The sequence below is a fragment of the Octopus bimaculoides genome, chromosome 23, assembly GCF_046866305.1.
Source record: "Octopus bimaculoides isolate indiv1 chromosome 23, ASM4686630v1, whole genome shotgun sequence".
Lineage (NCBI taxonomy): Eukaryota > Metazoa > Mollusca > Cephalopoda > Octopoda > Octopodidae > Octopus > Octopus bimaculoides.
In genome coordinates, this window is record NC_142950.1 from 37355332 (window position 1) to 37380943 (window position 25612).

The window sequence follows — 25612 nt, forward strand, 5'->3', positions numbered from 1 at the left end:
TTTGTAGTAGTTATGTACGGAGACAAGAAGGAGATACTTCAGATATTAACGTGTTGAATGTCGGTGGCGGTGTCACCAGGTGCACTTGTGTATCTCTCTCTCTACACACACACACGGGCGCGCACTCAAATACAGTGCAATACAAGTCTATTAAGATATAGATAAACAAGTTGTGGTTGAACTAAGAATGAGAATACACGCATGACTGGCTTCCACGTGGGTTTCGATTCCCAAGTACATCACAAGACTTTGGTGACCTGGGGCCATAGAGAACAAACTTGTTCAAGTAGATATTTCAGATCTTAGCGTGTTAAATGTTGGTGGGACTGAAAACCACATGGCTGGCAAAGCGGACTTTCGAACCACACAACCTTACCCTACACATACATAAAAACATACACACACAATAAGATACACACACATAGATCTATACATATGTGTGTGTGTGTGTGTGTGCGTAGGAGAGAGTGCTGAAAAGTTCCTGGCTTTGGGTAAAAGAAAACACAGGAGGATCAGTTAATTATGATTTCATTCAATATATTCCCCCTCTCAGCAGATTCACACACTTATTGCAGAGGTCCTTCAGTTTTTCAAAGCTCTGTAAAAGAACTCGAAAGGTTGGGCCTCCAACCAGGCCTTTCGCGACACTTTTCACCCCCACCCCACCCGTATAAACGAAAAATCGGGCGAAGCTTTGATTTAATAAATTTCCAAACGAATTTTATTCCTGCAGAGGAAGAATTACTGATGTTATCTCATGACTTCTTTTTTTTTAATAAGTTCTTTAATCTTACGATCTTACTTTAGACTGAGGGCCCAACAACCTTCTGCACGAGTTGGACTAAAAGTCTACCCCAGATGGAGCCTTTTGGCGTGTGTGTGTGTGAGGGTGCCATGTAATTCGTAAGACCAAAATCCCCATTCACTGAGTGCGAGTATTAGGGATGGAATTGAAAAGAGAGATAAAGATGGGTGTGACGATGTATCAGGGTGGGGCCTTAAGGTACAAGAAGGTGAAGAGAAGAGAGAGTGGGGGCAGAAAAATGGGAAGGGTGAATGGGTAGAGGCAGCAAGAGCGAGGGATAGATAGAGGTGGTATAGGAGTGGGGACTGAATGGTGGGAAGATAGGGTAGAGGAAGTGATGACTGGCACACTCACACACAGTTCTCAAAAATAAACCTCATCGTTTTTAATGTCCACTTTTCCATGGGTCAGATAGAATTTATTGAAGCAGATTTTCTACAGCCAGATGCCCTTCCTGTCACCAACTCTCATCATTGACTCACATGGCTTTAGTCAACCTGAAGCTACAGCAGATGACATTTGCCTTAAAGTGCCATGAAGTGGGACTGAACATGAAGCCATTCTGTTGGCAAGCTTATATGATAATAAGACGGAAATAAAAATGGAAGCTGTATAAGCATGTATGTTATTCTATCCTATAATGTCATCTGTGATGGATACTTTTTTGCCTTGAGTAGTTGAGTCATGCACTTTTCTGGGAATTTTCTGTTTGTTCTGCAACTCTGTGGTTCCTGGCAGAACCTCATTGCCATGCTTGGCTTCATTCTTTGCCCTCAAATTATTATGAACCATTCAAAGAATGAATGATTCTAACCAGTGAGTAAAATCCACCACAGACCGCAAAGAAAAAGATGACCATGGCTGGAATGCCTCTTAGCATAAGTCTGCTGCACTATGTCCATAACTATTCCAGTACCAACCTACAGGAGAACACCTCTGGTGCGATGGTACAAACTTTCTGTTTCAAAGTGATCTTCCATTAGAATATTGTTAATTAGAGCAAAACACCAGCTTAAATAATGACAAACTTCATCAGCACTACTACAAGCACACACACTAACAAGAGTTGCAACAAACAAACAAACATTATTATGACTGCGATTATAACTTACCTTTTTGGGTACATGTGCCACTCTGCTTTGTGTCTTAGCAGCTGTACCAGCCACAGTGCGAAACACATTAATATTGCAACTCTCTGGCATAGACATGTCTGGAAGTTTCAACTGCAGCTTTGGTAATACCACTTTCTTCTGGAAACGAAACAAATTATTATTCTTATTATTATGAATGTCTTTATTGCCTACAGGGGGCTGAATATAGAGGGGGCGAACAAGGACAGACAAAGGGATTAAATTGATTACATTGATCCCAGTGTGTAACTGGTACTTGTTAAATCAACCTTGAAAGGATGAAAGGCAAAGTCAACCTCGGCGGAATTTGAACTCAGAACGTAGAGACAGACGAAATGCCGCTAAGCATTTTCACCTGGCGTGCTAACGATTCTGCCAGCTCACCACCTTATCATTATTTTCATTATTATTAAGGTGACAAGCTGGTAGAATCGTTGGCATACTGGACGAAATGCTTAGGGGTATTTCGCCTGTCGCTACGTTCTGAGTTCAAATTCCACCAAGGTCGACTTTACCTTTCATCCTTTTGGGGTTGAAAAAAATAAGTACCAGTTGAACACTGGGGTTGATGTAATTGACTCCTTCCCTCCCCCCAAACTGCTGCCCTTGTAGAAAAATTTGAATCCATTATTATTATTATTATTATTATTTTATAAAATATTCACAAAAAATTGAAGACTGATGATGTTCTTCTGTCAAAGTGGGAACACAGGATTTCCTCGTTTCTGATTTTAAAATTTCCCTGTTTCTTCATTTGACATTTTGAACATGAAAAACCAAGATGAGCTGTTGAAATATTTCTTACAAGTCACGTTGTCTCCATAAACTTGACATATCTCAAGAGAAAATAGTTTCAAAACATGACATTTCTCAACCAAAAAATTAGATTGGTATATCAAACTGGTTTCTGCATTTAAGGCTAAAGGAATTTTGAGGGGTCGGATCTGATTTCCACAGTAAAATGTTGAAGTATTCATATACTTGATTATAACTAACCATCATAATTTTATTGAAAAGAACTTTTAATTAAATTCCAAACAGCATTGATTTACCTGGTGATAGCTCTCACAATGAGAGACAACGTGTTAAGTGTGCACACAAGAAGGCGGACGACAAACCTTATCAACCCACAGAATAAAAATTTCAGGTAGGAAAGGCACAAAACAAAAAGGACAGGACAATGACATTACCTGAATGAGAAAGACTGGAAGGAGGCAAGTTGAGAGAGACAGCTGAGTCAAACAAAAATCAATGGGAAATAGGAGAGAGAGAGAGAGAAGGAGTGTCAACAACACTAACCAGACTTGTAGCACAACAATATTGCGTCACTGGTGCATAGCACTCCTAAATATTACGACTGTACTGTTTTTCTAAAAGCTATCCACGTCTACTTCATATGTGTTATTTCCATGTATTTGTCTTTAATATAATAGAGGGAGAGTTCAAAGGAAACTGGCTACTACTTCTAGTAAGCCAAGAAATTACACTGAAGGCTTCTCTTGGTGGCTCTAATAATAATAAGAGCACTCAGAGAGCGCAAACCTCTGCCAAGGCAAGACCAATGTCCTCTCAACGATTAGCCGGAGATGATTTTTTAAATGAGAATACCTGAAATAAACTCAGTTGCTCTCACAAACAAGAATACTAAAAATGAACCTGACCGCTCTCAAAAATTAAGTAAAAAAAACGGAAAAATAATCCAGAATCCATGTCCAGTACCAGATTGATCCCAAAATCTTATCAGTTTGTGCCAGTCAAGAGGACAAACATCCCTGAAAGTTTCATCTGAATCCATCCAGCAGTTCTTGAGATATCTTGTCCATGGACAGACAAACAAATGCGACTGAAAACAATACCTCCACCTTTGCTAAGGCAGAGGTAATGATAATAATAATAATAATAATAGAATATTTTGTAGAGCTTCTACAGAAAGTTTGCCTCTTAGGGACAGGAAAGACTATCAGGCGGGTTCTAAGTACTATTGAAAGCCAGTGGATACCCAAGGTTAGAGGTAGTAACCTGCCACCCATGTAAATTCTACCAGAAATAGGACTGAACCCGAGTCATAATAATAATAATAATGACATTGACCCCAGGACTTGACTGGTCTTTATTTTATCAACCTTGAAAGGATGAAAGGCAAAGTCAACCTCAGCAGAAATTGAACTCAGAACCTAGAGACAGACAAAACGGTGCTAAACATTTTGTTTGGCATGCTTATGATTCTGCCAATAATAATAATAATAATAAATCTAATTTTGGAACAAGACTTGCAAATTTGAGGGGGGAGGGTCAGATTACACTGCCCCCACCCCACTTCCTCCCTCACCACTGTATTTGACTGGTACTTTATTTTATCGACCTTGAAAGGATGAAAGGCAAGTTGACCATGGCAGGATTTGAAGATAAACAGCAGTCAAGTACTGGGGGGTGGTCAACGTCATAGACTTACCACCCTACACTAAAATTGCTGGCCTTGTGCCAAAATTTGAAAATTTTATTGCTGTTGCTGTTGTTTATTGTGTTGGGAAGGTAATTTTATTTGTGTTCCAGTCTTTATTTGTTTCTCAGAAACTAGATTACTCTGTATGTGTCTCATTGAAATCAAAAGATAAAAAGTGTCATCTCAAGACCACGAGGCTTTTTATTTTCTATTTATCTTTCTTCTGTTGTATTTATGACAGAAAAAAAAGAACCTTTTGAAAATAACTTCTTCACTAGGTGACATTTACTACAAAATGTCAACCAGATAGATGTAGCCGCCCTGTTCAACAATCCAAATATATTTGTACAGATATCCCGCAAAAATTGAAAAGATTATAAATAGAAACAGGATCATGTCAACAAAAAAAACAATCATGTTGAGTGTGTTACTGACACAAACAAGAGTTTGTTAAGACAGCAACAACAACAGAAACACTAGCAACATAGTTTTTCACACACAGGTTTGCAAAATGTCACATCTAATGGTGAGATTCTGGATTTGAGCAGGTTCCTGATGGAGATGCCAGGTTGGCATGGCCGTATTTTAATTCTCTCTGCTTTCTCCAAGAGTTGGAAAGAAGAAAGTTGATGAACCTATGTTTCAAACAAATATACCCTCAAAAATGAACTGAAACAGGCACAAGACAATGTAAGGGACCGTATTTTGCCTACTGAATGAGGTGAAAACCATATAGCACTGCCTGCCTGCTTTTGGGGCTAAGGACAAAGCTTTGAGATGGGCTGTGGTGGTAAGCACCATACCTGCTATACACTTGTTTCAGGCTACAAGAGAATAGTTTGCAGTATACATCCAGTTATGACATTCACCTCAAACATGCCTTTTATGGTGCTGCCTATTGAGCATCACTGATTTGAAACGGATTTGACATCAGAGATTCTATTGTTTTGCTTCTCCACTCCCATCTTTGTCTCGCTTTATGCGTGACAAGAGATGGAAAGTGTTATGTCAATCAGGTTCAATTCACAAACTGTAATCTCTTTCTAATTAATAAACTGTAATCTCTTTCTCTCTATCAGAATATTTCAGTGTGTGTGTGTGTGTGTGTGTGCATGTGCCTCCAGTGCCAAAACGCACTGTCAAGAGAACAAGTTGAACGTCCAGTCAGCCGTGTGAAATCACCAGCATCCAAACTGCTGCATCCAACTGTCTTATTCTGTGCCTTTGTTGCATGATATAGACAGGTTGTGAAAACTGAAGTAATGAGAAACTACATTTCATTAAGGGATGTAAATAGGGACCTAAAAACCCTTATGACCCTCACAAAACCACAAGGCCAGTGGCAATGTAGAGCAGAAGACCTAACCATTACACATGTGGTACCAAGAATCACTTGAGGGCTTTTGACCATGATGAGTTACAAAAGACAAAAGATGACAACCACCACAACAAGATCTGGAGGTAACCATCCTGTAACCACCATTGGTCAAAGATTCAGAATTGGTGGAGGATATTACCTCATAGGGGCTTACTAGGTCACAGGACCCATTCTCTCAAGCCATGACTAACATTGATGCAGAGGGAGGGATGAGATGTGCCCTGACAGAAACAACAGCGGTAAACCTTAGTCTTTACAAAGCTAACCATCAGTATCATTCTGTCTTGTGATGGGGAGTGGGAGGTGACTAGAAAAAGAGGTTTCCAAACAATATGGAAGAGTGTAAAGAAGGAAAGAGATGAGGTCCCCGCCAAGACGGAAAGAGTAAACTCTCCAAAGAACAATGGTGCCCTTTTCTTAGAACTATTAACAATTTATTGTCCTTCAAAGGTTAAGCCAGGACCTCATACTCAGGATCACAGATTTGTGGAGTAAGAGGAAATATGTTAATTACTGGTTTCAGAGGAAAAACTGGGGTCAGAAGATAGGAGACACTTAAAAGACAGGATGGAGGTAAAAATAATAGGAAAATGTTGCAATGAAATAAAATATATCCAAAGGATATTAGTTGTTTCCTCTTTCACCCACTCACAAAATGTTAATGGATTATTTCGGATGTAGAATACTGAAGTGTGAACAATGATGGTGAGTGAGCAGGCCATGGCATGAGTGACCAAGTGGTGGGGACCAAGTTAACTCTTTCATACTCATGTGCATTTTCCAATTTTAATTACCGTGTTTTTTTTATACTTTTTATTTATTCCATCCAACTATTTGTTTGTTTTTTTTTTTTAATTTTCAATTTGTATCCACTTTAATTGTATAACATTTTCTACTCTCTTTATCATTGGAAAACTTGTTTCCCATTCATTTGTAGGTCACCTGTTCAATGATTTTTGCCAGCCCTTGAGACTAATAACGAAAAGATTGTTACTACCACGACCATCATCATCATCATCATCATCATTTAGGTGGAGAGCAGGCAGAATTGTTAGCATGCTGGATAAAATGCTGAGTTCAGATCCTACCGAGGTGTGCTTTGTCTTTCATCTTTTCAAGGGTCGATGAAATACGCATCAGTTGAACAGTGGAGTTGATGGAATTGCCTAACCCTTCCATCCCACAAGATTTCAGGCCTGGTGCCTATAGTAGAAAGGATTTCCCTCCTTCTTATCATTATTATTATTATTATTATTATTATCATTCTTATAGCAGTGAGGTGGCAGAATTGTTAGTACGTTGGATAACATGCTTAGTGGTATTTCTTCTGGCTTTTTATGCTCCGAGTTCAAATTCTACCTTGGTTGACTTTGCCTTTCATCCTCTCAGGGCTTGATGAAATGAGTACCAGTTACATACTGGGGTTGATGAAATCAACTTACTCCCTCCTACAAATTTCAGGCCCTCTATGTACAGTAGAAAGGATCATCATCATCATCATCATTATTATTATTATTATTATTATTATTATTATTTATAAACATCCCTTTTTGCATGCTCTGAATGATGAAACTGTGGTTAGATAAGCTACTAAAAATAACTGAATGAATAAAAGAAGATCTATGAGCTTCTGGGTCTGATGCAATTTTAGGTGAAATGTTTTCATTCTCATTAACATCCCCCCCCCCTATCCACTGCTCCAAACGACTGAATCAGCTTTACAAAAAGTTGACATGGGAGTGGAGGTCATAGTTGAAATATTTTAACTGATGGGGAAAGGAGGGAAGGGGGAATGATTTTTGGTGAGAGAGAAACAGAGAGAAAGTGAATGAGAGAGAAAGATTTAACCAAATAGTGGTGGCAGTGGGGAAGGAGAGCTAAATGAAATATGGAAAATGGGGGATGGTGTGAGTTGAGGGAAACAAATGTGATGAAATCTAATAATAGGCACACCTATAATTTCGTGTTCCTTGCATATTGGTAAACATGGACATTAACCACAACGATGGTGATTGTAATGATGATAATAGCTGGTGAGGTTGGAAGGAGGGAGGTCAAAGGCCACTTGCTGTAGTGACAGTGAAGGTTCTAGATTTAGTGGTAGGGGCTAGACTGTCACAATGTGTAGGGGCAGAGGTCAACTGGTAAAAGTCAATCTCAAGTTCGCAGACTTCATATACACAGATATATTCATCCATTACACACACACACACACATTATGTTATATATCATCAACACAATCATTTAGCAGCCATATTCCATGCTAGCACACATATACACTTTTACTATATAATATATACATTATACATACATGCATATATAATATATACATTATACATACATGCATATATATATCTTGTTTCAGTTATTAGACTGAGGTTATACTTGTTGTTGTCTTCAGTTGATGCATACATTCTCGTATTCTTTTACTTGTTTGAGCCATATGACTCAAACAAACTGACCCCAGGACTTATTCTTTGTAAGCCTAGTACTCATTCTATTGGTTTCTTTTGCCGAACCGCTAAGTTGCAGGGACGTAAACATTCCAACATCAGTTGTCAAGTGATGGTGGGGGAACAAACACAAGCACACACATATATATATATATCATCATCATCATCGTTTAACGTCTGTTTTCCATGCTGGCATGGGTTGGACGGTTTGACTGGGGACTGGCAAGCCAGGAGGCTGCACCAGGCTCTAATCTGATCTGGTAATGTTTCTGCAGCTGGATGCCCTTCCTAATGCCAACCACTCCGAGAGTGTAGTGGGTGCTTTTTACCTGCCGCCAGCATGGGAGCCTGTCAGGCGGCACTGGCATCAGCCACGTTTGGATGGTGCTTTTTACATGCCACATACATATATATATACAATGGGCTTCTATCAGTTTCCGTCTACCAAATCCACTCACAAGGCTTTGGTCGGCCCGAGGCTAAAGTAAAAGACGCTTGCCTAAGGTGCCACACAGTGGGACTGAACCCAGAACCATGTGGTTGGGCAGCAAGCTTCTTACCACAAAGCCACTCCTGTGCCTACATTGTTAAGAAATTCTCAAGAGAGCTAAACAGCAGAAGGACTTCAGAGAAGAAACTCGCCTTAGACAAGTGTTTCAGCCCTGAACTTCTTACACACTAAAGGGGCCAGGTTGCATCCAGGTCATGACTCCTGAGTACCCTTCTGCTGTTCCTTTTTCAGCCGCTTGGATATTGGTGACTTGTGTGCATTTAAACTGCTTGGAGAGTTCATCTGGTTGTCATGGTAGCAGTGAAATGAACAACGCTATCACAATGACTATCAGAGTGAGTAGAAGAAACAAAAAGGAAAAAAAAAGGTGAAGGAGTGAACTTACCAGGAGAGACTTTCCGATGACAGGTTTGTCTTTGCGTAACATTGGATTTGCCGAACGTTTCTGCATTTCTAGAATACGATTCTGCATGACTTGAGCAGGGCTTGGTTTGGCTATTACTGGCCGGATCAACTTTTTTAACTGTAAAACAAAAATGTCATCATCATTTTCATCCCAGCCGAATGTCATGTGTTTCAGAGACAACCCATCCACCCAAATGAACGAACGTAACGAAGCAAGGTGATACTTCTCCATGGCCCAAAGATGTTCCTGTGCTGGTGGCACGTAAAAAGCACCTAACCCACACTCTTGGAGTGATTGGCATCCAGCTGTAGAAACTTTGCCAGATCTGATTGGAGCCTGGTGCAACCTCCTGGCTTGCCAGTCCCCAGTCAAACCGTCCAACCCATGCCAGCATGGAAAATGGACGTTAAATGATGATGACGATGATGATGAATGTCACTACTCGTATGACAGGGACTCACATAATGTAAAGACAAGGACGGACACACACACAAATGGCCTTTCACGCTGTTCCTATCTGCCAAACCCACTCACAAGGACTTGGTTGGCCCAGGGCTGCAGTAGAAGACACTTGCCCAAGGTGCCTTGTAGTGAGATTGAACCAGAAATCATGTGGCTGGGAGGCAAACTTCCTAACCCCACAGCAATACCTGATGTAGTCAAAAAATAGTTTGTATTGTTTCAAGGCCAGGTGTAGGGTTAAGAAAAAAAAAACAGGTAGGGTCAGACGGAAACCTGTTATTTGTTGAGGGACCTCATTCAAACAAGGACACTGGTATTAGTTCCAAGGTCAGCGACAATATTTACCTTGTCATTACACTGTCTGTTGGCTGCTGCTGCATGGGCAACTCTCTTCTTACCATCGTCCATGGATGGAGGTTGCACCACTTCCCTTTTCTAGAGAAAACAAAACATGAAAAAAAAAAAACATTTATTACTTTATTGAAGAGCTAAGTCTGTGTACAAAGACAAGTGTTCATAGGATATCACATGGAAACAGAGGATTTGAGAACATAATACCAGATAACAGCATCAGTGTATATGGTGCTGGGAAACTGTGGAGAAGCCTGGTGTGTGTGTGTGCTTGTCTCCCTCCACCACATGACAACACTCAATTTATATAATATCTGATAGTACAGTTCTTGACATAATCTAATACCTGGAATTATGATATATAACCCTTCACCATAATACCTGATAATATATTATACCAGGCGCTAAATTGTCTGAGAATATAACATCCTTGACAAAAGTACTTGAGAATAAAGTACCCCTGACAGAATACCTGATTATATAGTACCCTTGGCTAGAGTGCTTGAGAATTTGTACCTCATGATATCTTTTCTAAGGACATAATATACTCTCCTTCATTTTCTACAATGCTCTTCCACCTATTTGGTAGACTTGCAAGGTCCCTCTTCCAAAATTCACTTGTCCATGACGAAAAATACTCCTCCAATACTGTTCTGACCTCGTTTACAGAATTTTCATTTTTCTGTCCAAATGATTTTGAAGACTGCAGAATAAATGATAATCAGATGGGGCAATATCCAGTGAATATGGTGGGTGGAGTATCGTTTCCCATTCAAACTGCTCCAGCCTTGGAATGTCTTCCTCGCTATGTGCGTGTGTGTTTGTCTCCCACCACCACATGATACCACTCAATTTATTCCCATTACTGTTACAACAACAACAACTGCTACCTCTGCCATCACCAAGAGAGATATCATTGCTATTTCTAGCAGGCTGAATGACCACACAGGAGTTCCCTCAGCAGTTCACAAACAAGGAAGAAATTTACTCCTCGTGTGTCTGATGAAACAGTTGTAAGATATTGCAAAATCCCTGGAGGCTGATGCAACACGACTGACATGTTGTCACTCCTGCAATTAAGCAATCTTTGCTTCATTAATCTTCGTTACAACATCAACCACAAATTTTTGTTCTTTTTGTTTGGCTAGGAATGTTCTGGAATACAGCTAATACCTAGGCTAAGAACTTCGTCCTGCTAGAAATAGCAGCCAAATCTCCATCAAATCACACCTTACTGTCTTAAAAAAGAAAGGGCACATTAAATGAGGTAATCCTAAAAGCTTTAGAGTGTATTTTATCAAAGGTCTGTCCACTCAAGGTTGACCTATAACTAAAACTCCTTATCAGATAATGATACAGCCGCTATGTGGTTGCTTTCATTGTTAGAAATAGCTGGTGAATTTACCTCAAATAAATCTTGACCATTTTAAATAAAGGACGTTACATTAGACATTGGAATGTCGGAGATTCCCATCGCCAAACCTCACCTGTTTCCAACTAAATTAACATTTCCCCATAGCCAGACATGTCATAAAAAAAAGTATGGGGGTGAGGTGGGATCTGTTTGATTAAAACCCTTCAAGTCATGCACCTTCACCAATAACCCTGTAGAAGTACCCTCATATGATTACTTAACAGAAAAAATAAAAGTGCTGCTATGGCAGATACAAAATGCCAGTGTTTAAATCCTGTATTCTGAAGTATTATTGTTTCCCGCTGGACGACGACTGCAACAGACCAGTTGTACAACAATAGATATAAGTCAAAGGGAGACTACTCTGGACAACGATTGCTGGAAATAGTCAAAAATATCCCTTCAATTCGTTAAAAAGAGAGTTTCAAAGATCACTTACACACACACAAACTGTACTTGTTGGGTTTGCAGCTAATCAGCAACTCTGAGATATATTATGCATTGTATTCATTTATATTTGATTTTCTAAGAAGTTTTAACTTAAACAAGCACAAATTTGATACAACATCATTATATAGACATTTTACCATTAGTTTTACCCTAGAATTAACATATTTATAACATCTGAGGTAAGAAATCCTCTTTATATACCAAGTCTAATCAATCTGAGTAACCCTAACCTAAAACAGAGTCCACAGACAACATTTATAAAAAGTTCAGGTGCTGTGAGGTGAAAGGAGTTTGGAGGAAGGGACTCTGCTCATGACGGAATCAGGTTTTCTGTGAGTGTTGTTGTGATCAATGTGGTTAACATTCCTTTTTAGTCAAACAATGTCTTCAACGAGGGAATTCTTGAGAGTGACTATTCTGGGAGAGAAGGATAAGGATCAGGGGTTCGAGAAGGTGATGGAACTGTGGGCTGGAAGGTGTTGGTGAGTGAACTTTTCTTCTAACTGGGGTAACTGTGTACGTCTCCTCCAGCAAGGCACCTGTTCTTGTCTTTCTAGCATCCTGTAACCTCTCATCACCGGCCATAAAGCCCCTGCCCTTAATATTCTTTTGGTGGAATTCTACTTAACACATGGCATCTAACCCTCTCGTGACTTTTTTTTTTTTTTGAAAATTTCAGAAAATTTTTGTGAATGTGAGTTCTACACACGGGATATATGAATGAAAAAAAAAAATTTAATTTTTCAAGTTTTTATTTATTTAAATCAGTTTAAAATACAGATAGTCTGAATTTTTGGCTTAAACCCTAGCAAAAGGCCATTCAAATGTACTTATGCAGAGAAAGATATTAAGAAACATCAATACATCAGAGTGACAAACAAACGAGGCTGCTAAGAGGTGGTCATGAGATGTGCTGAAATTACACAAAAACATTGGGGGGGGGGGGGGGTTAGCATAGCTGTATAATTTCTTGTGTGTAGAACACAGATTTGCCAAAAAATTTCTGAAAGTTCCTAAAAATAAACAAGTTATGAGGGGCCATATGCCATGCAAGTTACCTGGTGAACTCATTAGTTCCAATGCCATATAAAAAGCAGCCAGTCCAGTTGGTAAAGTGGTTGGTGTCAGGCAAGGCATCCAGCTAGAGTAACTGTGCTAAAGCAGACAATGAAACTTCAGGCAGTCTTTTCGCTCACCAATTCCAATTTGAACCACTGAACCCATGCCAGCATGGAAAGCAGGCTTTATATGATAATAATGATGGTTACTTGCTTACTTCAACAGCTTCTGACTTCATAGAATGACTGTTTTTTGCCTTTCAGGTTCTACCAAAGGATGTTGAATTTAGCAATTGTTTGAGTGACAATGTCACAATATTTATCAGTGCGTTTTGATAAACCAAGCAATTAATAAAAAGAATGTCAGCAAGCTGGCAGATCGTTAGCAAGTCAGGTGAAACGCTTCGTGGTATTTTGTCTGCCATTAGGTTCTGAGTTCAAATTCTGCTGAGGTCGACTTTGCCTTTCATCCTTTCAGAGTCGATTAAGTAAGTACCAGTTACGCACTGAGGTCGATGTAATTGACTTAATCCTTTTGTTTGACCTCTCTATGTTTAGCCTCCTGTGGGCAATAAAGATATAAATACTTATCAGTGTGTCTATCCAGGGTCTTATGTAAAGTCATTAAACCCAGTCCCAGAAGAACCCCACAGTTAGTACAAGTTTTAAGCAGTGAATGAAGTCTGACTTGTTTGAGACGTTTATTTTGGAACCAACCAATGCTAAATACTTACCACAAATGTATTCTACATGAACCTCCTATTTCTTCCATCCTTTTATTGGTTCCAGCCTGTGACTGTAGCCATGCTGGGGAATCGTTTTCAAGGGTATTTTCATATTTTTTATCAGTCTCATATGGATTAAGATTACTTTAGTATACCAATGGATGTAACTGATTCTAAATACCACAAGGCATTTTTGCTTTGTGCATCAATTTTGATCAGTCATTGCTTGTCAACACACACACACACACACATATACAAGAAGACTGGAAACATTTTAATGAGAATATTTAAAACAATGGAAGATGGTTCTTCTTTTCAAACTGTGTATTGAACAAAGATAAATACCTTGTGGTATTTAATCTGCTCAAGTTACACTTCCACAATCATTCACTTCTTTTTCCCATTAAAAAAAATGCAGTGAAACATTTAATCAATTGACTCATTGGAAACCGACAAAGTTATACCTGATGGAAATACCTGAAAATAACAAAGAACCTACCACATGAAAGTACAAACTTCTAATTGACTGAAATACATACCTTTCTTTCGTTCTTTGTTGGATTTGATTGTCTTTTTTCATTATTGGATTCATTAAAAATCTTCAAACATTCTTCATACGGATCATTCTCAGAAAGGTCTGTGTCACCAAAAATCACATTTAACTCGTCATCGTCCGACAGACCAGTGCTTTCATCCCCAGCCGATTGGTTCAACGTATTGCTGTTGCTCTCCTCCTCATCACTGTCCTTACCAAACAGGTCAGAAATACTCACTGAATAGCTGTTTTTCGGGTTTTTTAAAGGCAGTTTGCAGTTAGATGAAGATGAAGATGATGAGAAAATAGATGAGCTTTTAGACTGTCCTTCTATAGGGGCTTTCCTTTTTAGAGACTTAGAAACCATATCGGAGATGAAAATTTTCTTTGAAGAATGGTTCTCATCAGATGATGAAGAAAGATGTTTTTCACTACAATGTCTCTTTTTATTCGATTCAAGAGATTTTTCTCCTGAGAGAACTCTCTTTTTGGACTTTTCTGGGGAGCTGCTATGTACACCCTCGGACTTCACCGATTTTTTGTTGATTTCCAAAGTTTTGGATTTCAGTTTTTTCAGTTTTTCTTTATCACAAGACTTCTCGATATTGACTTCTTTTTTGGGTTTTATCTTCTCAACACGATTTTTCTCTGTTGTATTATGGTTTTGTACAATTTTTTTATCGTCTTTCCGTTTCAAATCAGCATCAGTTTTATGCAATGATGTTTCTTTTCTCCGCTCGTGTTCCGTTTTCCTCATTTCCGATTCACTCTTTCGCTTCACCAATTCCAACAGGTGGCCCTTACCATCGCTCTTCTTCTCCGACTCACTCTTTCGCCTCACATGCTCCTTCTTCGGATCTCCATTAAACTCATGCTTTGAGGAATCACTTTTATACAAGGGATCACTTTTTCTTCGTTCTGGCTCATTCCCTTTCTTAACAAACACTGTTGATGATGATGATAATGATGATGATGTTGATGATGATAAGAGGGAGTTGCTCCGCCGGACCTCCTCACACCGTCCCTCTTTTAATTTCACTTTCACATTCCCCACCTTCTCCACTTCTCCCTTATGTCGATCTTTCTCTCTCTCCATCTGCTCCCCACTCTGACAATTCTTACTATTTAAGCCATGATGGTCTTTAGGCTTCTTCATTTTCTCCTTCAAATGAATGTCTTTCTTCTCTTTCTTACTGCAGCTCGTCTCTTTCAAAGAAGCGCTGCCAAGCGAATCAGAACTGTTGGTTAGTTTCTTTTCAGACGATTTGCTGCCACCCTCCGCCGTCGCCTTCTTTTTCTCTTTGGCAGATTTATCATCAGAACTTTTCTTTTTCTCCAGCTTATTTTTACTACTACTACTATTACTATTACTACTGCTGCTATTACTACCACTGCTACTCGACTCTAACTTCTTCTTCTCCTCCTTTGATTGGTTGGCAGAGAGATCGACAGAACCTTTGCTACTTTTGCTGGTTTTCGAGTGCGAAGAATCTGAACTGGTTTTGTTGGAGTTGATGCTTTTGTGAGAGACAGATGAAGTATGTTTGGAGGAGGTTTGCTTGTGAACTGACTGGTTTGATCGAATGTCGGTGGGGTTAATGCTGTTGCTGCTTTTGTACAATGAGGACTTAACAACTCCCGTTGTAGTTTTACTTTCAGATTCGTTATCACTGTGTTGTCCGTCTGACAGGTAAATGGTCGTGTTAACCACACCATCTTCACTGTCGTCGCTAAACTTGGCATCGATTACAAGCTCGCGATCTTCATCTTCCTCGTCGGAGGCAAATGGACGCACACTGCTCGGTTTGTAAACCTGGTCTTTGCTTGGCGCTTGAACCTTGTTGTTAGTGGTGGCTATGTAAGGATTGTCCAAATTTAGATATGTCTTATTACCAAAACCAGCTTCGAAATTACTGACAGGATCATACTCAAGAACGGAATGTGTGTTGGACTGCGAAGAGTACTTCTGCATTCGCTTCAGCTTGCTAATCGGAGTAGGGTTGTACTCAGGAGCAGAGTTCGCGGCACCATCGCAACTGTACTCCTTCACTTTCTCTTTTTTTTTGCTCTGTGCAAACACATCATAAGGAGTTTCCTTTGGCCGTTTATCACAGGTCGGTTGATAGGCAGGGGTGCCGTTAACACAATACTTGACATAATTTTTGAATTTACCATCTGTATTACCGTCAGTGGAGCTCTCGTACAACCCCGGGATGCTGGCTTGTGGGTTGTACACATACAACTTGCTCAAATCCTTTACAAGGGGGTTGCTGCTCTCTGCAAATTGGTTCTTCAAGTTTTTCGACCGTTCTAGTTCATTGGCAACCAGGCTCTTCTTCTGTTTCTCAATATCAACAACTTTTGGTTCTTCAGCAACATTACAGAAACGCTGACTGTTAACGGTTTTCCCGATCCAAGAAGAATCTGAAAGTAAAGAAAGATTTCATACATTCAGAGAGCTCAGTCAGTGGTGTGTAACCGCTTGTGTATATCTATGATTATAAATATAAGTGTATATATGTTTGTGCGTGTATATGTGAGTATATATATATAAGCAATGTTAAATCTCTGAACGAGGTATAAACAGTAACTGCACGACAACGTGAAGTATCTCTGTCTATTTGCATTTAAGTGGCAAATATACTTCACGTTATATATATATATATAAGAAGATGGAATGAAGAGGCTTTAAGTACAAATCACAATTGTTTTTGTGCAATAGCAACATCTGTTACTGGCTGAGTGTTATCAAAACGACTCACCTGATGATGTGCTGGTACACAGCTGCAGCTGTATCATATATATTTAAGTAATTATTTATAAAATACTTTATGTAACAGTACGACATGGAAAACTCAACAACGGTTGTTACCATTGCACAGAAACAATTGTGATTTGTGATTAAAGCCTGTGCATTCCATCTTGTCTTATAAATCCTAATAGAAATCCTGTACACACTAATGAAGTTCCACATATATAGTTCCAGTTAAAAGGAGTGATTCTGCTGTATGATGGCATATGGTGGCCAATGACCATGAAGGAACTTGGGAATGTTTGTTATGAGGTTATTAATTAGATGATGATATGCATAGAGATACGTATATTCGTTTACTTGTTTCAGTCATTTGACTGCAGTGGCCATGCTGGAGCACCAACAACCCCAGGATTATCCTAGTAAGCTTAGTACATTTTCTATCGGTCTCTTTTGCTGAACTGCTAATTTACTAGGATGTAAACACACCAACATTGGTTGTCAAGCAAAGGTCGGGGGAAAAACAAACATACATGACGGGCTTCTTTCAGTTTCCATCTACTAAATCCACTCACAAGGACCGAGGCTATAGTAGAAGACATTTGCCCAAGGTGCCACACACTCATGCATGCAGGTGTATAAATGTATCTATTCTGTTTTTATTTCAAAATTCCCGACCCTCCCAAAAGAAAATGGCCTACAACGGTCATGTGACCAGAGAAGATCCTCCATCTGCAAATGTCAAATGTGCATATGGAATAATGATATTAATCATATGACCTTAACGATGGCAAAGTTTGTTTGTGTGTGTGTGTCACGACTGAAAAGAGAGGAATATGGCAGTGGTGGTGGGTTCACAGTCAGATGGCAAAGCAGAGGAGGAGATGTTCATCACATGATTTGGGGAAGGACTGAATGTTGTGCGCGCATTGTTTTAAAAATAGTTATGACATGTTGGTCACATGATCTAACTAGCATCACACAGTGACGGATGTGATATTTACATGACCTAGAAATATAGTAGAGAGGTGTGAAGGGGGATGATATACATATTTGGTCATGTGACACAAGGAGACTGTCTCAGAGGGTCAGACATCTGCTGAATCAAGATGAGAATGATGGGGGAAGTCTGAACAATGACACACCCTCTTCAATGACACTCCCTCTACTCCAGGTCTGTTTTGGTACATTAACGCCATAAATGACCCTCCTAAGGTACAGCAAAATCTGTTTCAACATGTGATTCTTAAATTACACCCTTATAAAAATAAAAAAACCAAAAAGCAAACAAAATAACCCCTCTTGAATAAAGGAGTCCGAAAATAATTGAAATAAAAAGACAAGGTGGTCATTCCTAGAGTGCTTTTTATTGTGTTTCTGCTGTATCAGAACTGACCAATGCCAAAACTTGCTGGTCTCTGATGGTCTGGAACTGCTTATAAGCCATGCTAATATATAAGCAGGAACTTCAAATCCCTATGGCTGCCAGACTAGTTTACTGGTATTTCGCATGGTACAGTTTTATTAAACTTGTATCATTAATAGTGTACAGGTATCTTTATTTTGTTTAATTATCAAAATAGATTAAATATTTGTTTAATTTAGGGTATGTTAACCAAAGTGACAGTGCCTGGTTTGCAAAAACCAGTGATCTACAAAAGCTTTGGAACCAGAAATCCTGGGAAGTTGAGAATGTACCTGCAATTTCAGAGCACGTTGGATTGGTGATTCTCTCAATCAGATTAAAATTGATTTATAAAAGATGGTACTCAACTAGTACCTGGATGGTACTTGTTCTATTGACCTCAGGAGGATGAAAGGCAAAACTGACCTGAATATAATTTGAGTCAGAACATAAAAGAGTTATCAATCACCACAAGGCACTTTTGTCTGGTACTCTATTGATTATCTATCTCACTATGTATCCATCTAATACACAAATGGGGATGACTTATATATAAACAGGGATGATTAATATGTGTCTATATACACACATACATACACACACACATTTAATTTTGGAATGATAGGTGTGTGTAGGTATTTATTATATATGTACGATTGCTTTTTTTTTTTTTTTCCACGTCAGTCACCAATTAGCTGGGATGTTTTTTTTTGTTTTTTTTCATGGAGTTTCAGTGGTTATATTGTTCTCAATCTTTTATATCCAACCGATGCACTAGTGCCTTGTAAAGCACCCAGCTGTTGTTCTTTTGAGACATTTTCCCAGGCAGGTGCCTGTCTCCCATAACTGTCTGTGTTCTTTATGATGAGTCATTCATAAATACCTCCAAGCCATCTTTGTCAATGCTCTACTTCTAAGAATCTAAATGAGGTGGTTGTTGTTGTTGATCTACAGGTCAGCCCTGATTGAGCAGACGTATAACTGAAGGCTTTCCAGCCATGATCATCCTATATGCAGGAAATCAAGGAGCATGACAACCGATGCTGGTGTGTTCACGTCCCTGTAACTTAGAGGTTTGGCAAAAGGGGCCGATAGAATAAGTACTAGGCTTACAAAGAATAAGTCCTGGGGTCGATTCGCTTGACTAAAGGCGGTGCCCCAGCATGGCCACAGTCAAATGACTTGAAACAAGTAAAAGAAAAAGGTGGCAATGCTGGACAAAATGCTTTGCAGTATTTCATCCACCCTTATGTTCTGAGTTCAAATTTCACCGAGGTTGACTTAGCCTTTCATCCTTTCGGGCTCGATGAAATAAATACCAGTTATGCACTGGGGTTGATGTAATCAACTAGTCCCCTCTCCCAAAATTCCAGGCCTTGTGCCTATAGTAGAGAGAGTCATTATTATATTATTTTCTTTAATCTTATATTTTATTGGTGTTCTTCATCAATCTCCCCCCCCCCCATGCTAGTGTAGGAGAGGCAGGCTTTTGTTGTTGCTGGAGTAATTGTTTACTGTTTTTAAACGCAATCACTCAACCATTGCGAAGGAGTGTCCTCCTATATAGTTTAATCAGTTGGGTTAACTGGTGCAAATACGCTTCCCCACATAGCACAAAGGCTCAACACAATGACAGGGTTAGGGTTAGGGTACACTCATTGCTAATACAAATTCACCCTGACGGAGCCTCTCAACAGTTGTTCAACTTTCAAGTCTGTAAATTTGAATAACTTTGCATGACACACAGAAACAAGAATACTAATGATTCAAGAGAAGAGAAGAAAGCCACAGAGAGAACAACGTCCTTTTCTTGTTAATGTCTATGGCATGGCATGAGAAAATAGTCTTGAAGAATGGACAGAGATAAGGTAGAAAGCAAGTAACCACACAATAAGAATATGGAAAGGAAGTCAGTAAGCATAGTAACAAAGTGAAGTGTAAGGGGTGAAAAATGGAAGATAAAGACAAGTGTAATCAGGCTAAAAGGTTGCAACAGATTAAGGAGTTTTGTAAGTTAGTTTTTACATTCATTTCTCCATGGTAGCATGAGTTAGATGAAGCCTTCCAGCTGGCCAGCCCTGGTCAAACTGTCCAACCCATGCCAGCATGGACAGTGGACACTAAATGATGATGATGCATACATGTATATATATTTTTGTTAATTAAATTTCACTTTTATTCTCATTTTTATAAATGAATTTTTATATATATATATATATATATATATATATATATATATATATATATATATACACACACACACACACAACTTTTATAATGCTCCCACTTTTGCCTATATCCAGAGGCGTAAAGTCATGTATTATGAAACACCCATGTTTGAAACAGAATAGAAAAAATTTTTATAAACACACAACCAACAAACTTATTCCCATAAAAAAACAAGGTTAAAATCAATCTCTAAATACTTGCTTATAGAGAGAAACACACAGAGACCCACAACCTTTACACCTACCCAAATCCTTTTGTGAACATCAAAGCAAAGAGAAACAATTTCCTATACTAACAACATCATGACACACCTGACTAATAATCCCCACCTTACCAATAAAAACAGGTAATACTCTAAATAAGAAACTGACCGACTAAAACATACTTTACATTGTTTTGTGAACCCTAAAAGAAATTTTATTGCAAAAAAGTTGAGACACCCATAATTACGAAGAGCTTAACCACTATGGTCTATTATTGGAACTTACTGGTGACGCCACATATTTTGAATGTTATTGCTCAGTGAAATATTACAGTATTTCATAATTCATCATCATCATCATCATCGTTTAACGTCCGCTTTACATGCTAGCATGGGTTGGACAATTTGATTGAGGACTGGTGAAACCAGATGGCTACACCAGGCTCCAATCTGATTTGGCATGGTTTCCACAGCTGGATGCCCTTCCTAATGCCAACCACTCCAAGAGTGTAATGGGTGCTTTTAAGTGCCACTGGCACGAGGGCCAGTCAGGAGGTACTGGCAACAGCCATGCTCGAAATGGTGTATTTTATGTGCAACCTGCACAGGAGCCAGTCCAGCGGCACTGTCAACGACCTCGCTCGAATGTTGCTTTTCACGTGCCAGTAAGGTGATGCTTGTAACGATCATGCTCAAATGGTGCTATTTACGTGCCACTGGCACAGAAGCCAGACAGCTGCTCTGGCAATGATCACACTCGGAAATTAAACTTTAATATTTAACACGCCTGTTATATAAATATCCTGAAAACGATGTCATAGATACAGGATATGGCAGCTGTATGAAGTGGTATGAGTAGTATATGTAGCAGTTAATGTGTTAAATACTGGACCTTGCATTTTTGATCTTGGACAAGGCAAAGGACTAAATCAAAAACTACTGACACATCCTGTACCTACCAAGCAAAAGGAGGACACCTAAATATACTCGCTTACAAAGTTCTACATATATGAACAAATTTGGAACAATAACATAACAACAAATTTAATCAATAAAAATTTCTCCAAAACACCTCTCCATAACAACCCACCATAAAAACTTAATTACCACTCCACTTGAACCCATACACCCAAGGAAGATTTTATTTCAACAGAGACTATACAAAGCCAAAATTAACTTCAATGTATTGCAGTCTGATGATGGTTTAACTGGTTGAAACATTGAAGTCACTGTCAATAATACTATTCTTGTTTAAGAATAAATTTGTACTCTACAACCATATAGAGTAAGCCATTGGGAAATAGAGTAAAAATAAAAAAAATAAAATAAAAGAAAGCAAGATGGTTGCTAAGAAGTCAGGAGTTCAAATCCACTGGGAGTATTTCGTTGGGTTTTGTTTCTCAACAAAACTTTATTCTACTACATTGTCTCACCAAGTTTTGAAGGAAGAAGTACCAACTCACCAGGTAACATTACTTGCAGTGGACTTGCAGTGGGTTGGTTTTTTTCTGTAATGTATGCAGACGAACAGATGGCAATGTGTGTGTGTGTGTGTGTGTTAAAAGAGATATGTCTCTTTCATTGGCTCAATACTATAAAAGTGAACCTTCAATCTGCTAATTAAAGAACCTCTCAAAGCTCAAGTGGTACCTATACCAAATTGGAGGTTAATAGCACCCATGCTTAGAGTAGTGAAGCACCCAAATTTTTTTTTGGGAATCAGATGCATTTAATCGAAGAAGGGAAGATGAGATGAAAGAGAAAACTCAGAAGTATTATTCCAAAGTTTGTTTTTTGCAGCAGTGGTGCTGCTGCTGCTGATGACACCATTGTTGTCATCATCTGCAGCAGTAAGAGGAGTAACATTGGAGTGGAAGAGAAGGTAAAAGAAAACCAAGCAGATGCCACTCGAGAATCTAACAGCAGAGGGAGAAATAGTGTGAATGGAAAGCAGAAGAGATAAAAGTGTGATATATATATATATATATATATATATATATATATATATATAGATATATAGTAAAAAGTGAGTTAGTTAATGCTAAGTATTTTATATATGTATGTATGTATGTATATATACACATATCTTTTATGTGCTTTTCCATTTTTTTCTGTGGCCAGTCTGGGGCACCATCTTGAAGACTTTTAGTTGAAGAAATCAACCCCAGGACTTGTTTTATTTTTAAGCCTGCTACTTATACTTTCATCCTCTTTTGCTGGTGCAAACACCTATGCACAGATATATACATATATACACACACACATACATACATATGACGGGCTTGGTCAGCCCAGGGTTATATATACACACAACCGCGCATACACAAAGGTCTTCTGTACTAGGTATATGTGTGTGTGTGTTTATATAAATATACACTCACACATACATAAAGTAGTTATATATACAATAAATGTGCAGAGAGAGAGAGAGAGAGAGAGAGAGAGAGAGAAAGGAAGGAAAACCATCTCCACTCAGAGAAGAGACAGTACTTGGGGTCATATTTCAATTTTCATTTCTGGGGCCCCAGCAGAGAGACTAGTAACTAAACATGAAATCAGCAGTGGGGGTGGGTGGGTGGTAGTGGTGGTGGGGTACCAGTAGGGACAGACACTAATAGCTGGGAGTCCCTACAATAGTCTAAACAAGTCAACCTCTCTTGCTCCCCTCATTACAACTGACTGACAAAGTAATGCAGGGCTCATTCGGACCTCTGAACGGATGCATGTGTGTGTGTGCATGATATATATATATATATATATATATATATATATATGTGTGTGTGTATGTATATATAACGGTACATAATATCTGTATATTTTTGTGTGTTCATATTCTTTTATTCCTTTGTTTGAGTCATTAGACTGTGGCCATGCTAGAGCATCACTTTGAATGGTTTAGCTGAACAAATAGACCAGAGTACATCTTTTGTTTTCCAAGTTTGGCACCTATTCTATTGGCCATTTTTTGCTGATGTTTATTTGTAACTACTGTCATACTGAAAATTATTTCCATCTCTTAACCCTAAACATAACATCCAAACAATGGTTTAAACCAACTTCTGGAAGAACAAGGGTCCAGATATTTCCCCTTTTTCTTTTTCTCAGCCTTCTTTGGTACTTTTTGATTATGCAGATGAAGAGTGCATGGCAGTGATGAGGGCAGATATAAGGAACCAGCAGGGGATGGCCAATGGCTGTAGCAAGAAGCAGATATTAGTCTCCCTGCCATTGTTCATATTTAAATGGCTGTAGTGAAAAAAAAGAAACACACACACAAAAGCATGTTTTTATGAGTGTCTTTCTTCATGTGTTTGTGTGTGGGTATATATGTGTGTGTGTGTGTGTGTGTGTGTGTGTGTAAACATTGCAGGATGTTTCTTTTTCTGTGTACAAGCTGAAGGCATCAGGAAGTATCAATGTTGCCCTAGTTTCTTTTCTCTGAGTTGATTATATTATTTTAGCCCCAAATTAACCTCAATTGAACAGACTTATAATCAGGCATTCCAGTCATGACTATCCCATTTTGTAAAGGCGAGTGTGGTGGGGGACGCAAAGAGACGGGGGCGTGGGGGAGGGACAATTTGCTCTCCTTTAGTGTTTGGTAGGATATTAGCTGTGGAGAATATCTGATTTGGTTCTGGCATCAAGAGTGGCACATCGTGTAGTCGTCAAAGTGCTGACTGCATCATGAGAGGTGAAGATGGAGGAAGCAAGAGGGGAAGATGGAGAAGTATGCAAATGAGGGGTAGAGATAAGGAGAGTGGAGGTTGGAGGCTGGGACATCGCAGGACTCATTTTTAGGAGGTGGCTCTGGCCTTTGGGTGGAGCGTTGGCTCAGACAGATTTGTGGGGCAACAGAGACTGGTTCATGTTGAACAGAACACAAGTTGGCAATCAATATTGTAGAAAGTACTCCATACATCCTGAATGTAGTCCCAGCCAGGCAGGCAGAGATGCGTCGTATCGAAATGGCCAAAACACCAATCATGTCTGCTGACAATGAAGGACACTGTTGTTGATAGTAGTTCACTTCCATGTAACCTTTGTTTGTTTTTATCAACCTTTTAGCATTTAAACCACTCATATACCCAGCCAAATATTCTTCTGGTTTTATGTTTAAACTGATCAGATTCAGCCTCTCGCACCTATCCTACAATGCCATTTTAAAGATAAACAATTACATAATTGAAATCTTGAGGCTATGAGATGATGCATGATTAATTCAAAACAATGTAATTAAATGATCATTTGACAGAGTAATCTGAATGCTACAGGGTTAAAAAAAAACATGGTTTAGCTCCAGATCAGCCCTGATGGACAAGGAATATCAAGCTTAATCTAAAGAGCCCTTTCCTTATTCAAAACTCAAGAGATTCGGTTGCTATTTCCAGCAAGTTGATTGACATCAGAGATGCTCTAGCACAGCTTAAATAAAGACAGTCCTGTGCAGTGGTTGCAATTTTGCCATACCAACCATGCCAACCAGTTAGAAAAAGACTATATTGTTTGTACTCCAGTAAATACGGTGTTTTTAATGCAGAAGCTGTCAATAAACACCAATAGCAGGAAACCTCAGCTTGAGTCAAAAGATTTCAAGGTGAACATGGCCAGTACGTTTGTCTTAGATAAATATACTACCTCGGTAGCAGAAGTCGCAGGAAAGCGAAATTGGCAAAAACTTTAGTATTTCTGTTGTTGGTTCAATGACAGGTAGACCCTGATCTGCAGAAGACTTTAAATTAATCAAACGCACAGGAATAGTAAACATTATGAAGAAAAGCATCAACTCAAATATGCGGATAACTCAGATGTTTGGCCGAGATAAATTTCGTTGCCTAGATATATGTCATAAATTAGTAATGGAGTCGAAAGCAAGTGATGTATAAATAACGGCGATTTTCAT

At 39.0% G+C, this 25612-nt stretch overlaps 1 protein-coding gene across 2 annotated transcripts in view; it reads right to left on the reverse strand.

Annotated features, from left to right (window-relative positions):
• LOC106876083 (uncharacterized) overlaps positions 1–25612 on the reverse strand; it is a 41977-nt gene that overhangs the window by 13929 nt on the left and 2436 nt on the right. Inside the window, exons 2-5 of one of the 2 annotated variants that reach the window (XM_089340283.1) lie at positions 14126–16545; positions 9934–10023; positions 9106–9243; positions 1918–2055 (exon numbers count right to left, since the gene is read on the reverse strand). In XM_089340283.1, coding sequence (XP_089196409.1) covers positions 1918–2055; positions 9106–9243; positions 9934–10023; positions 14126–16545 — 2786 coding nt within the window. The remainder of the gene's footprint in view (positions 1–1917; positions 2056–9105; positions 9244–9933; positions 10024–14125; positions 16546–25612) is intronic. The other variant, XM_089340284.1, reaches the window with a different exon arrangement.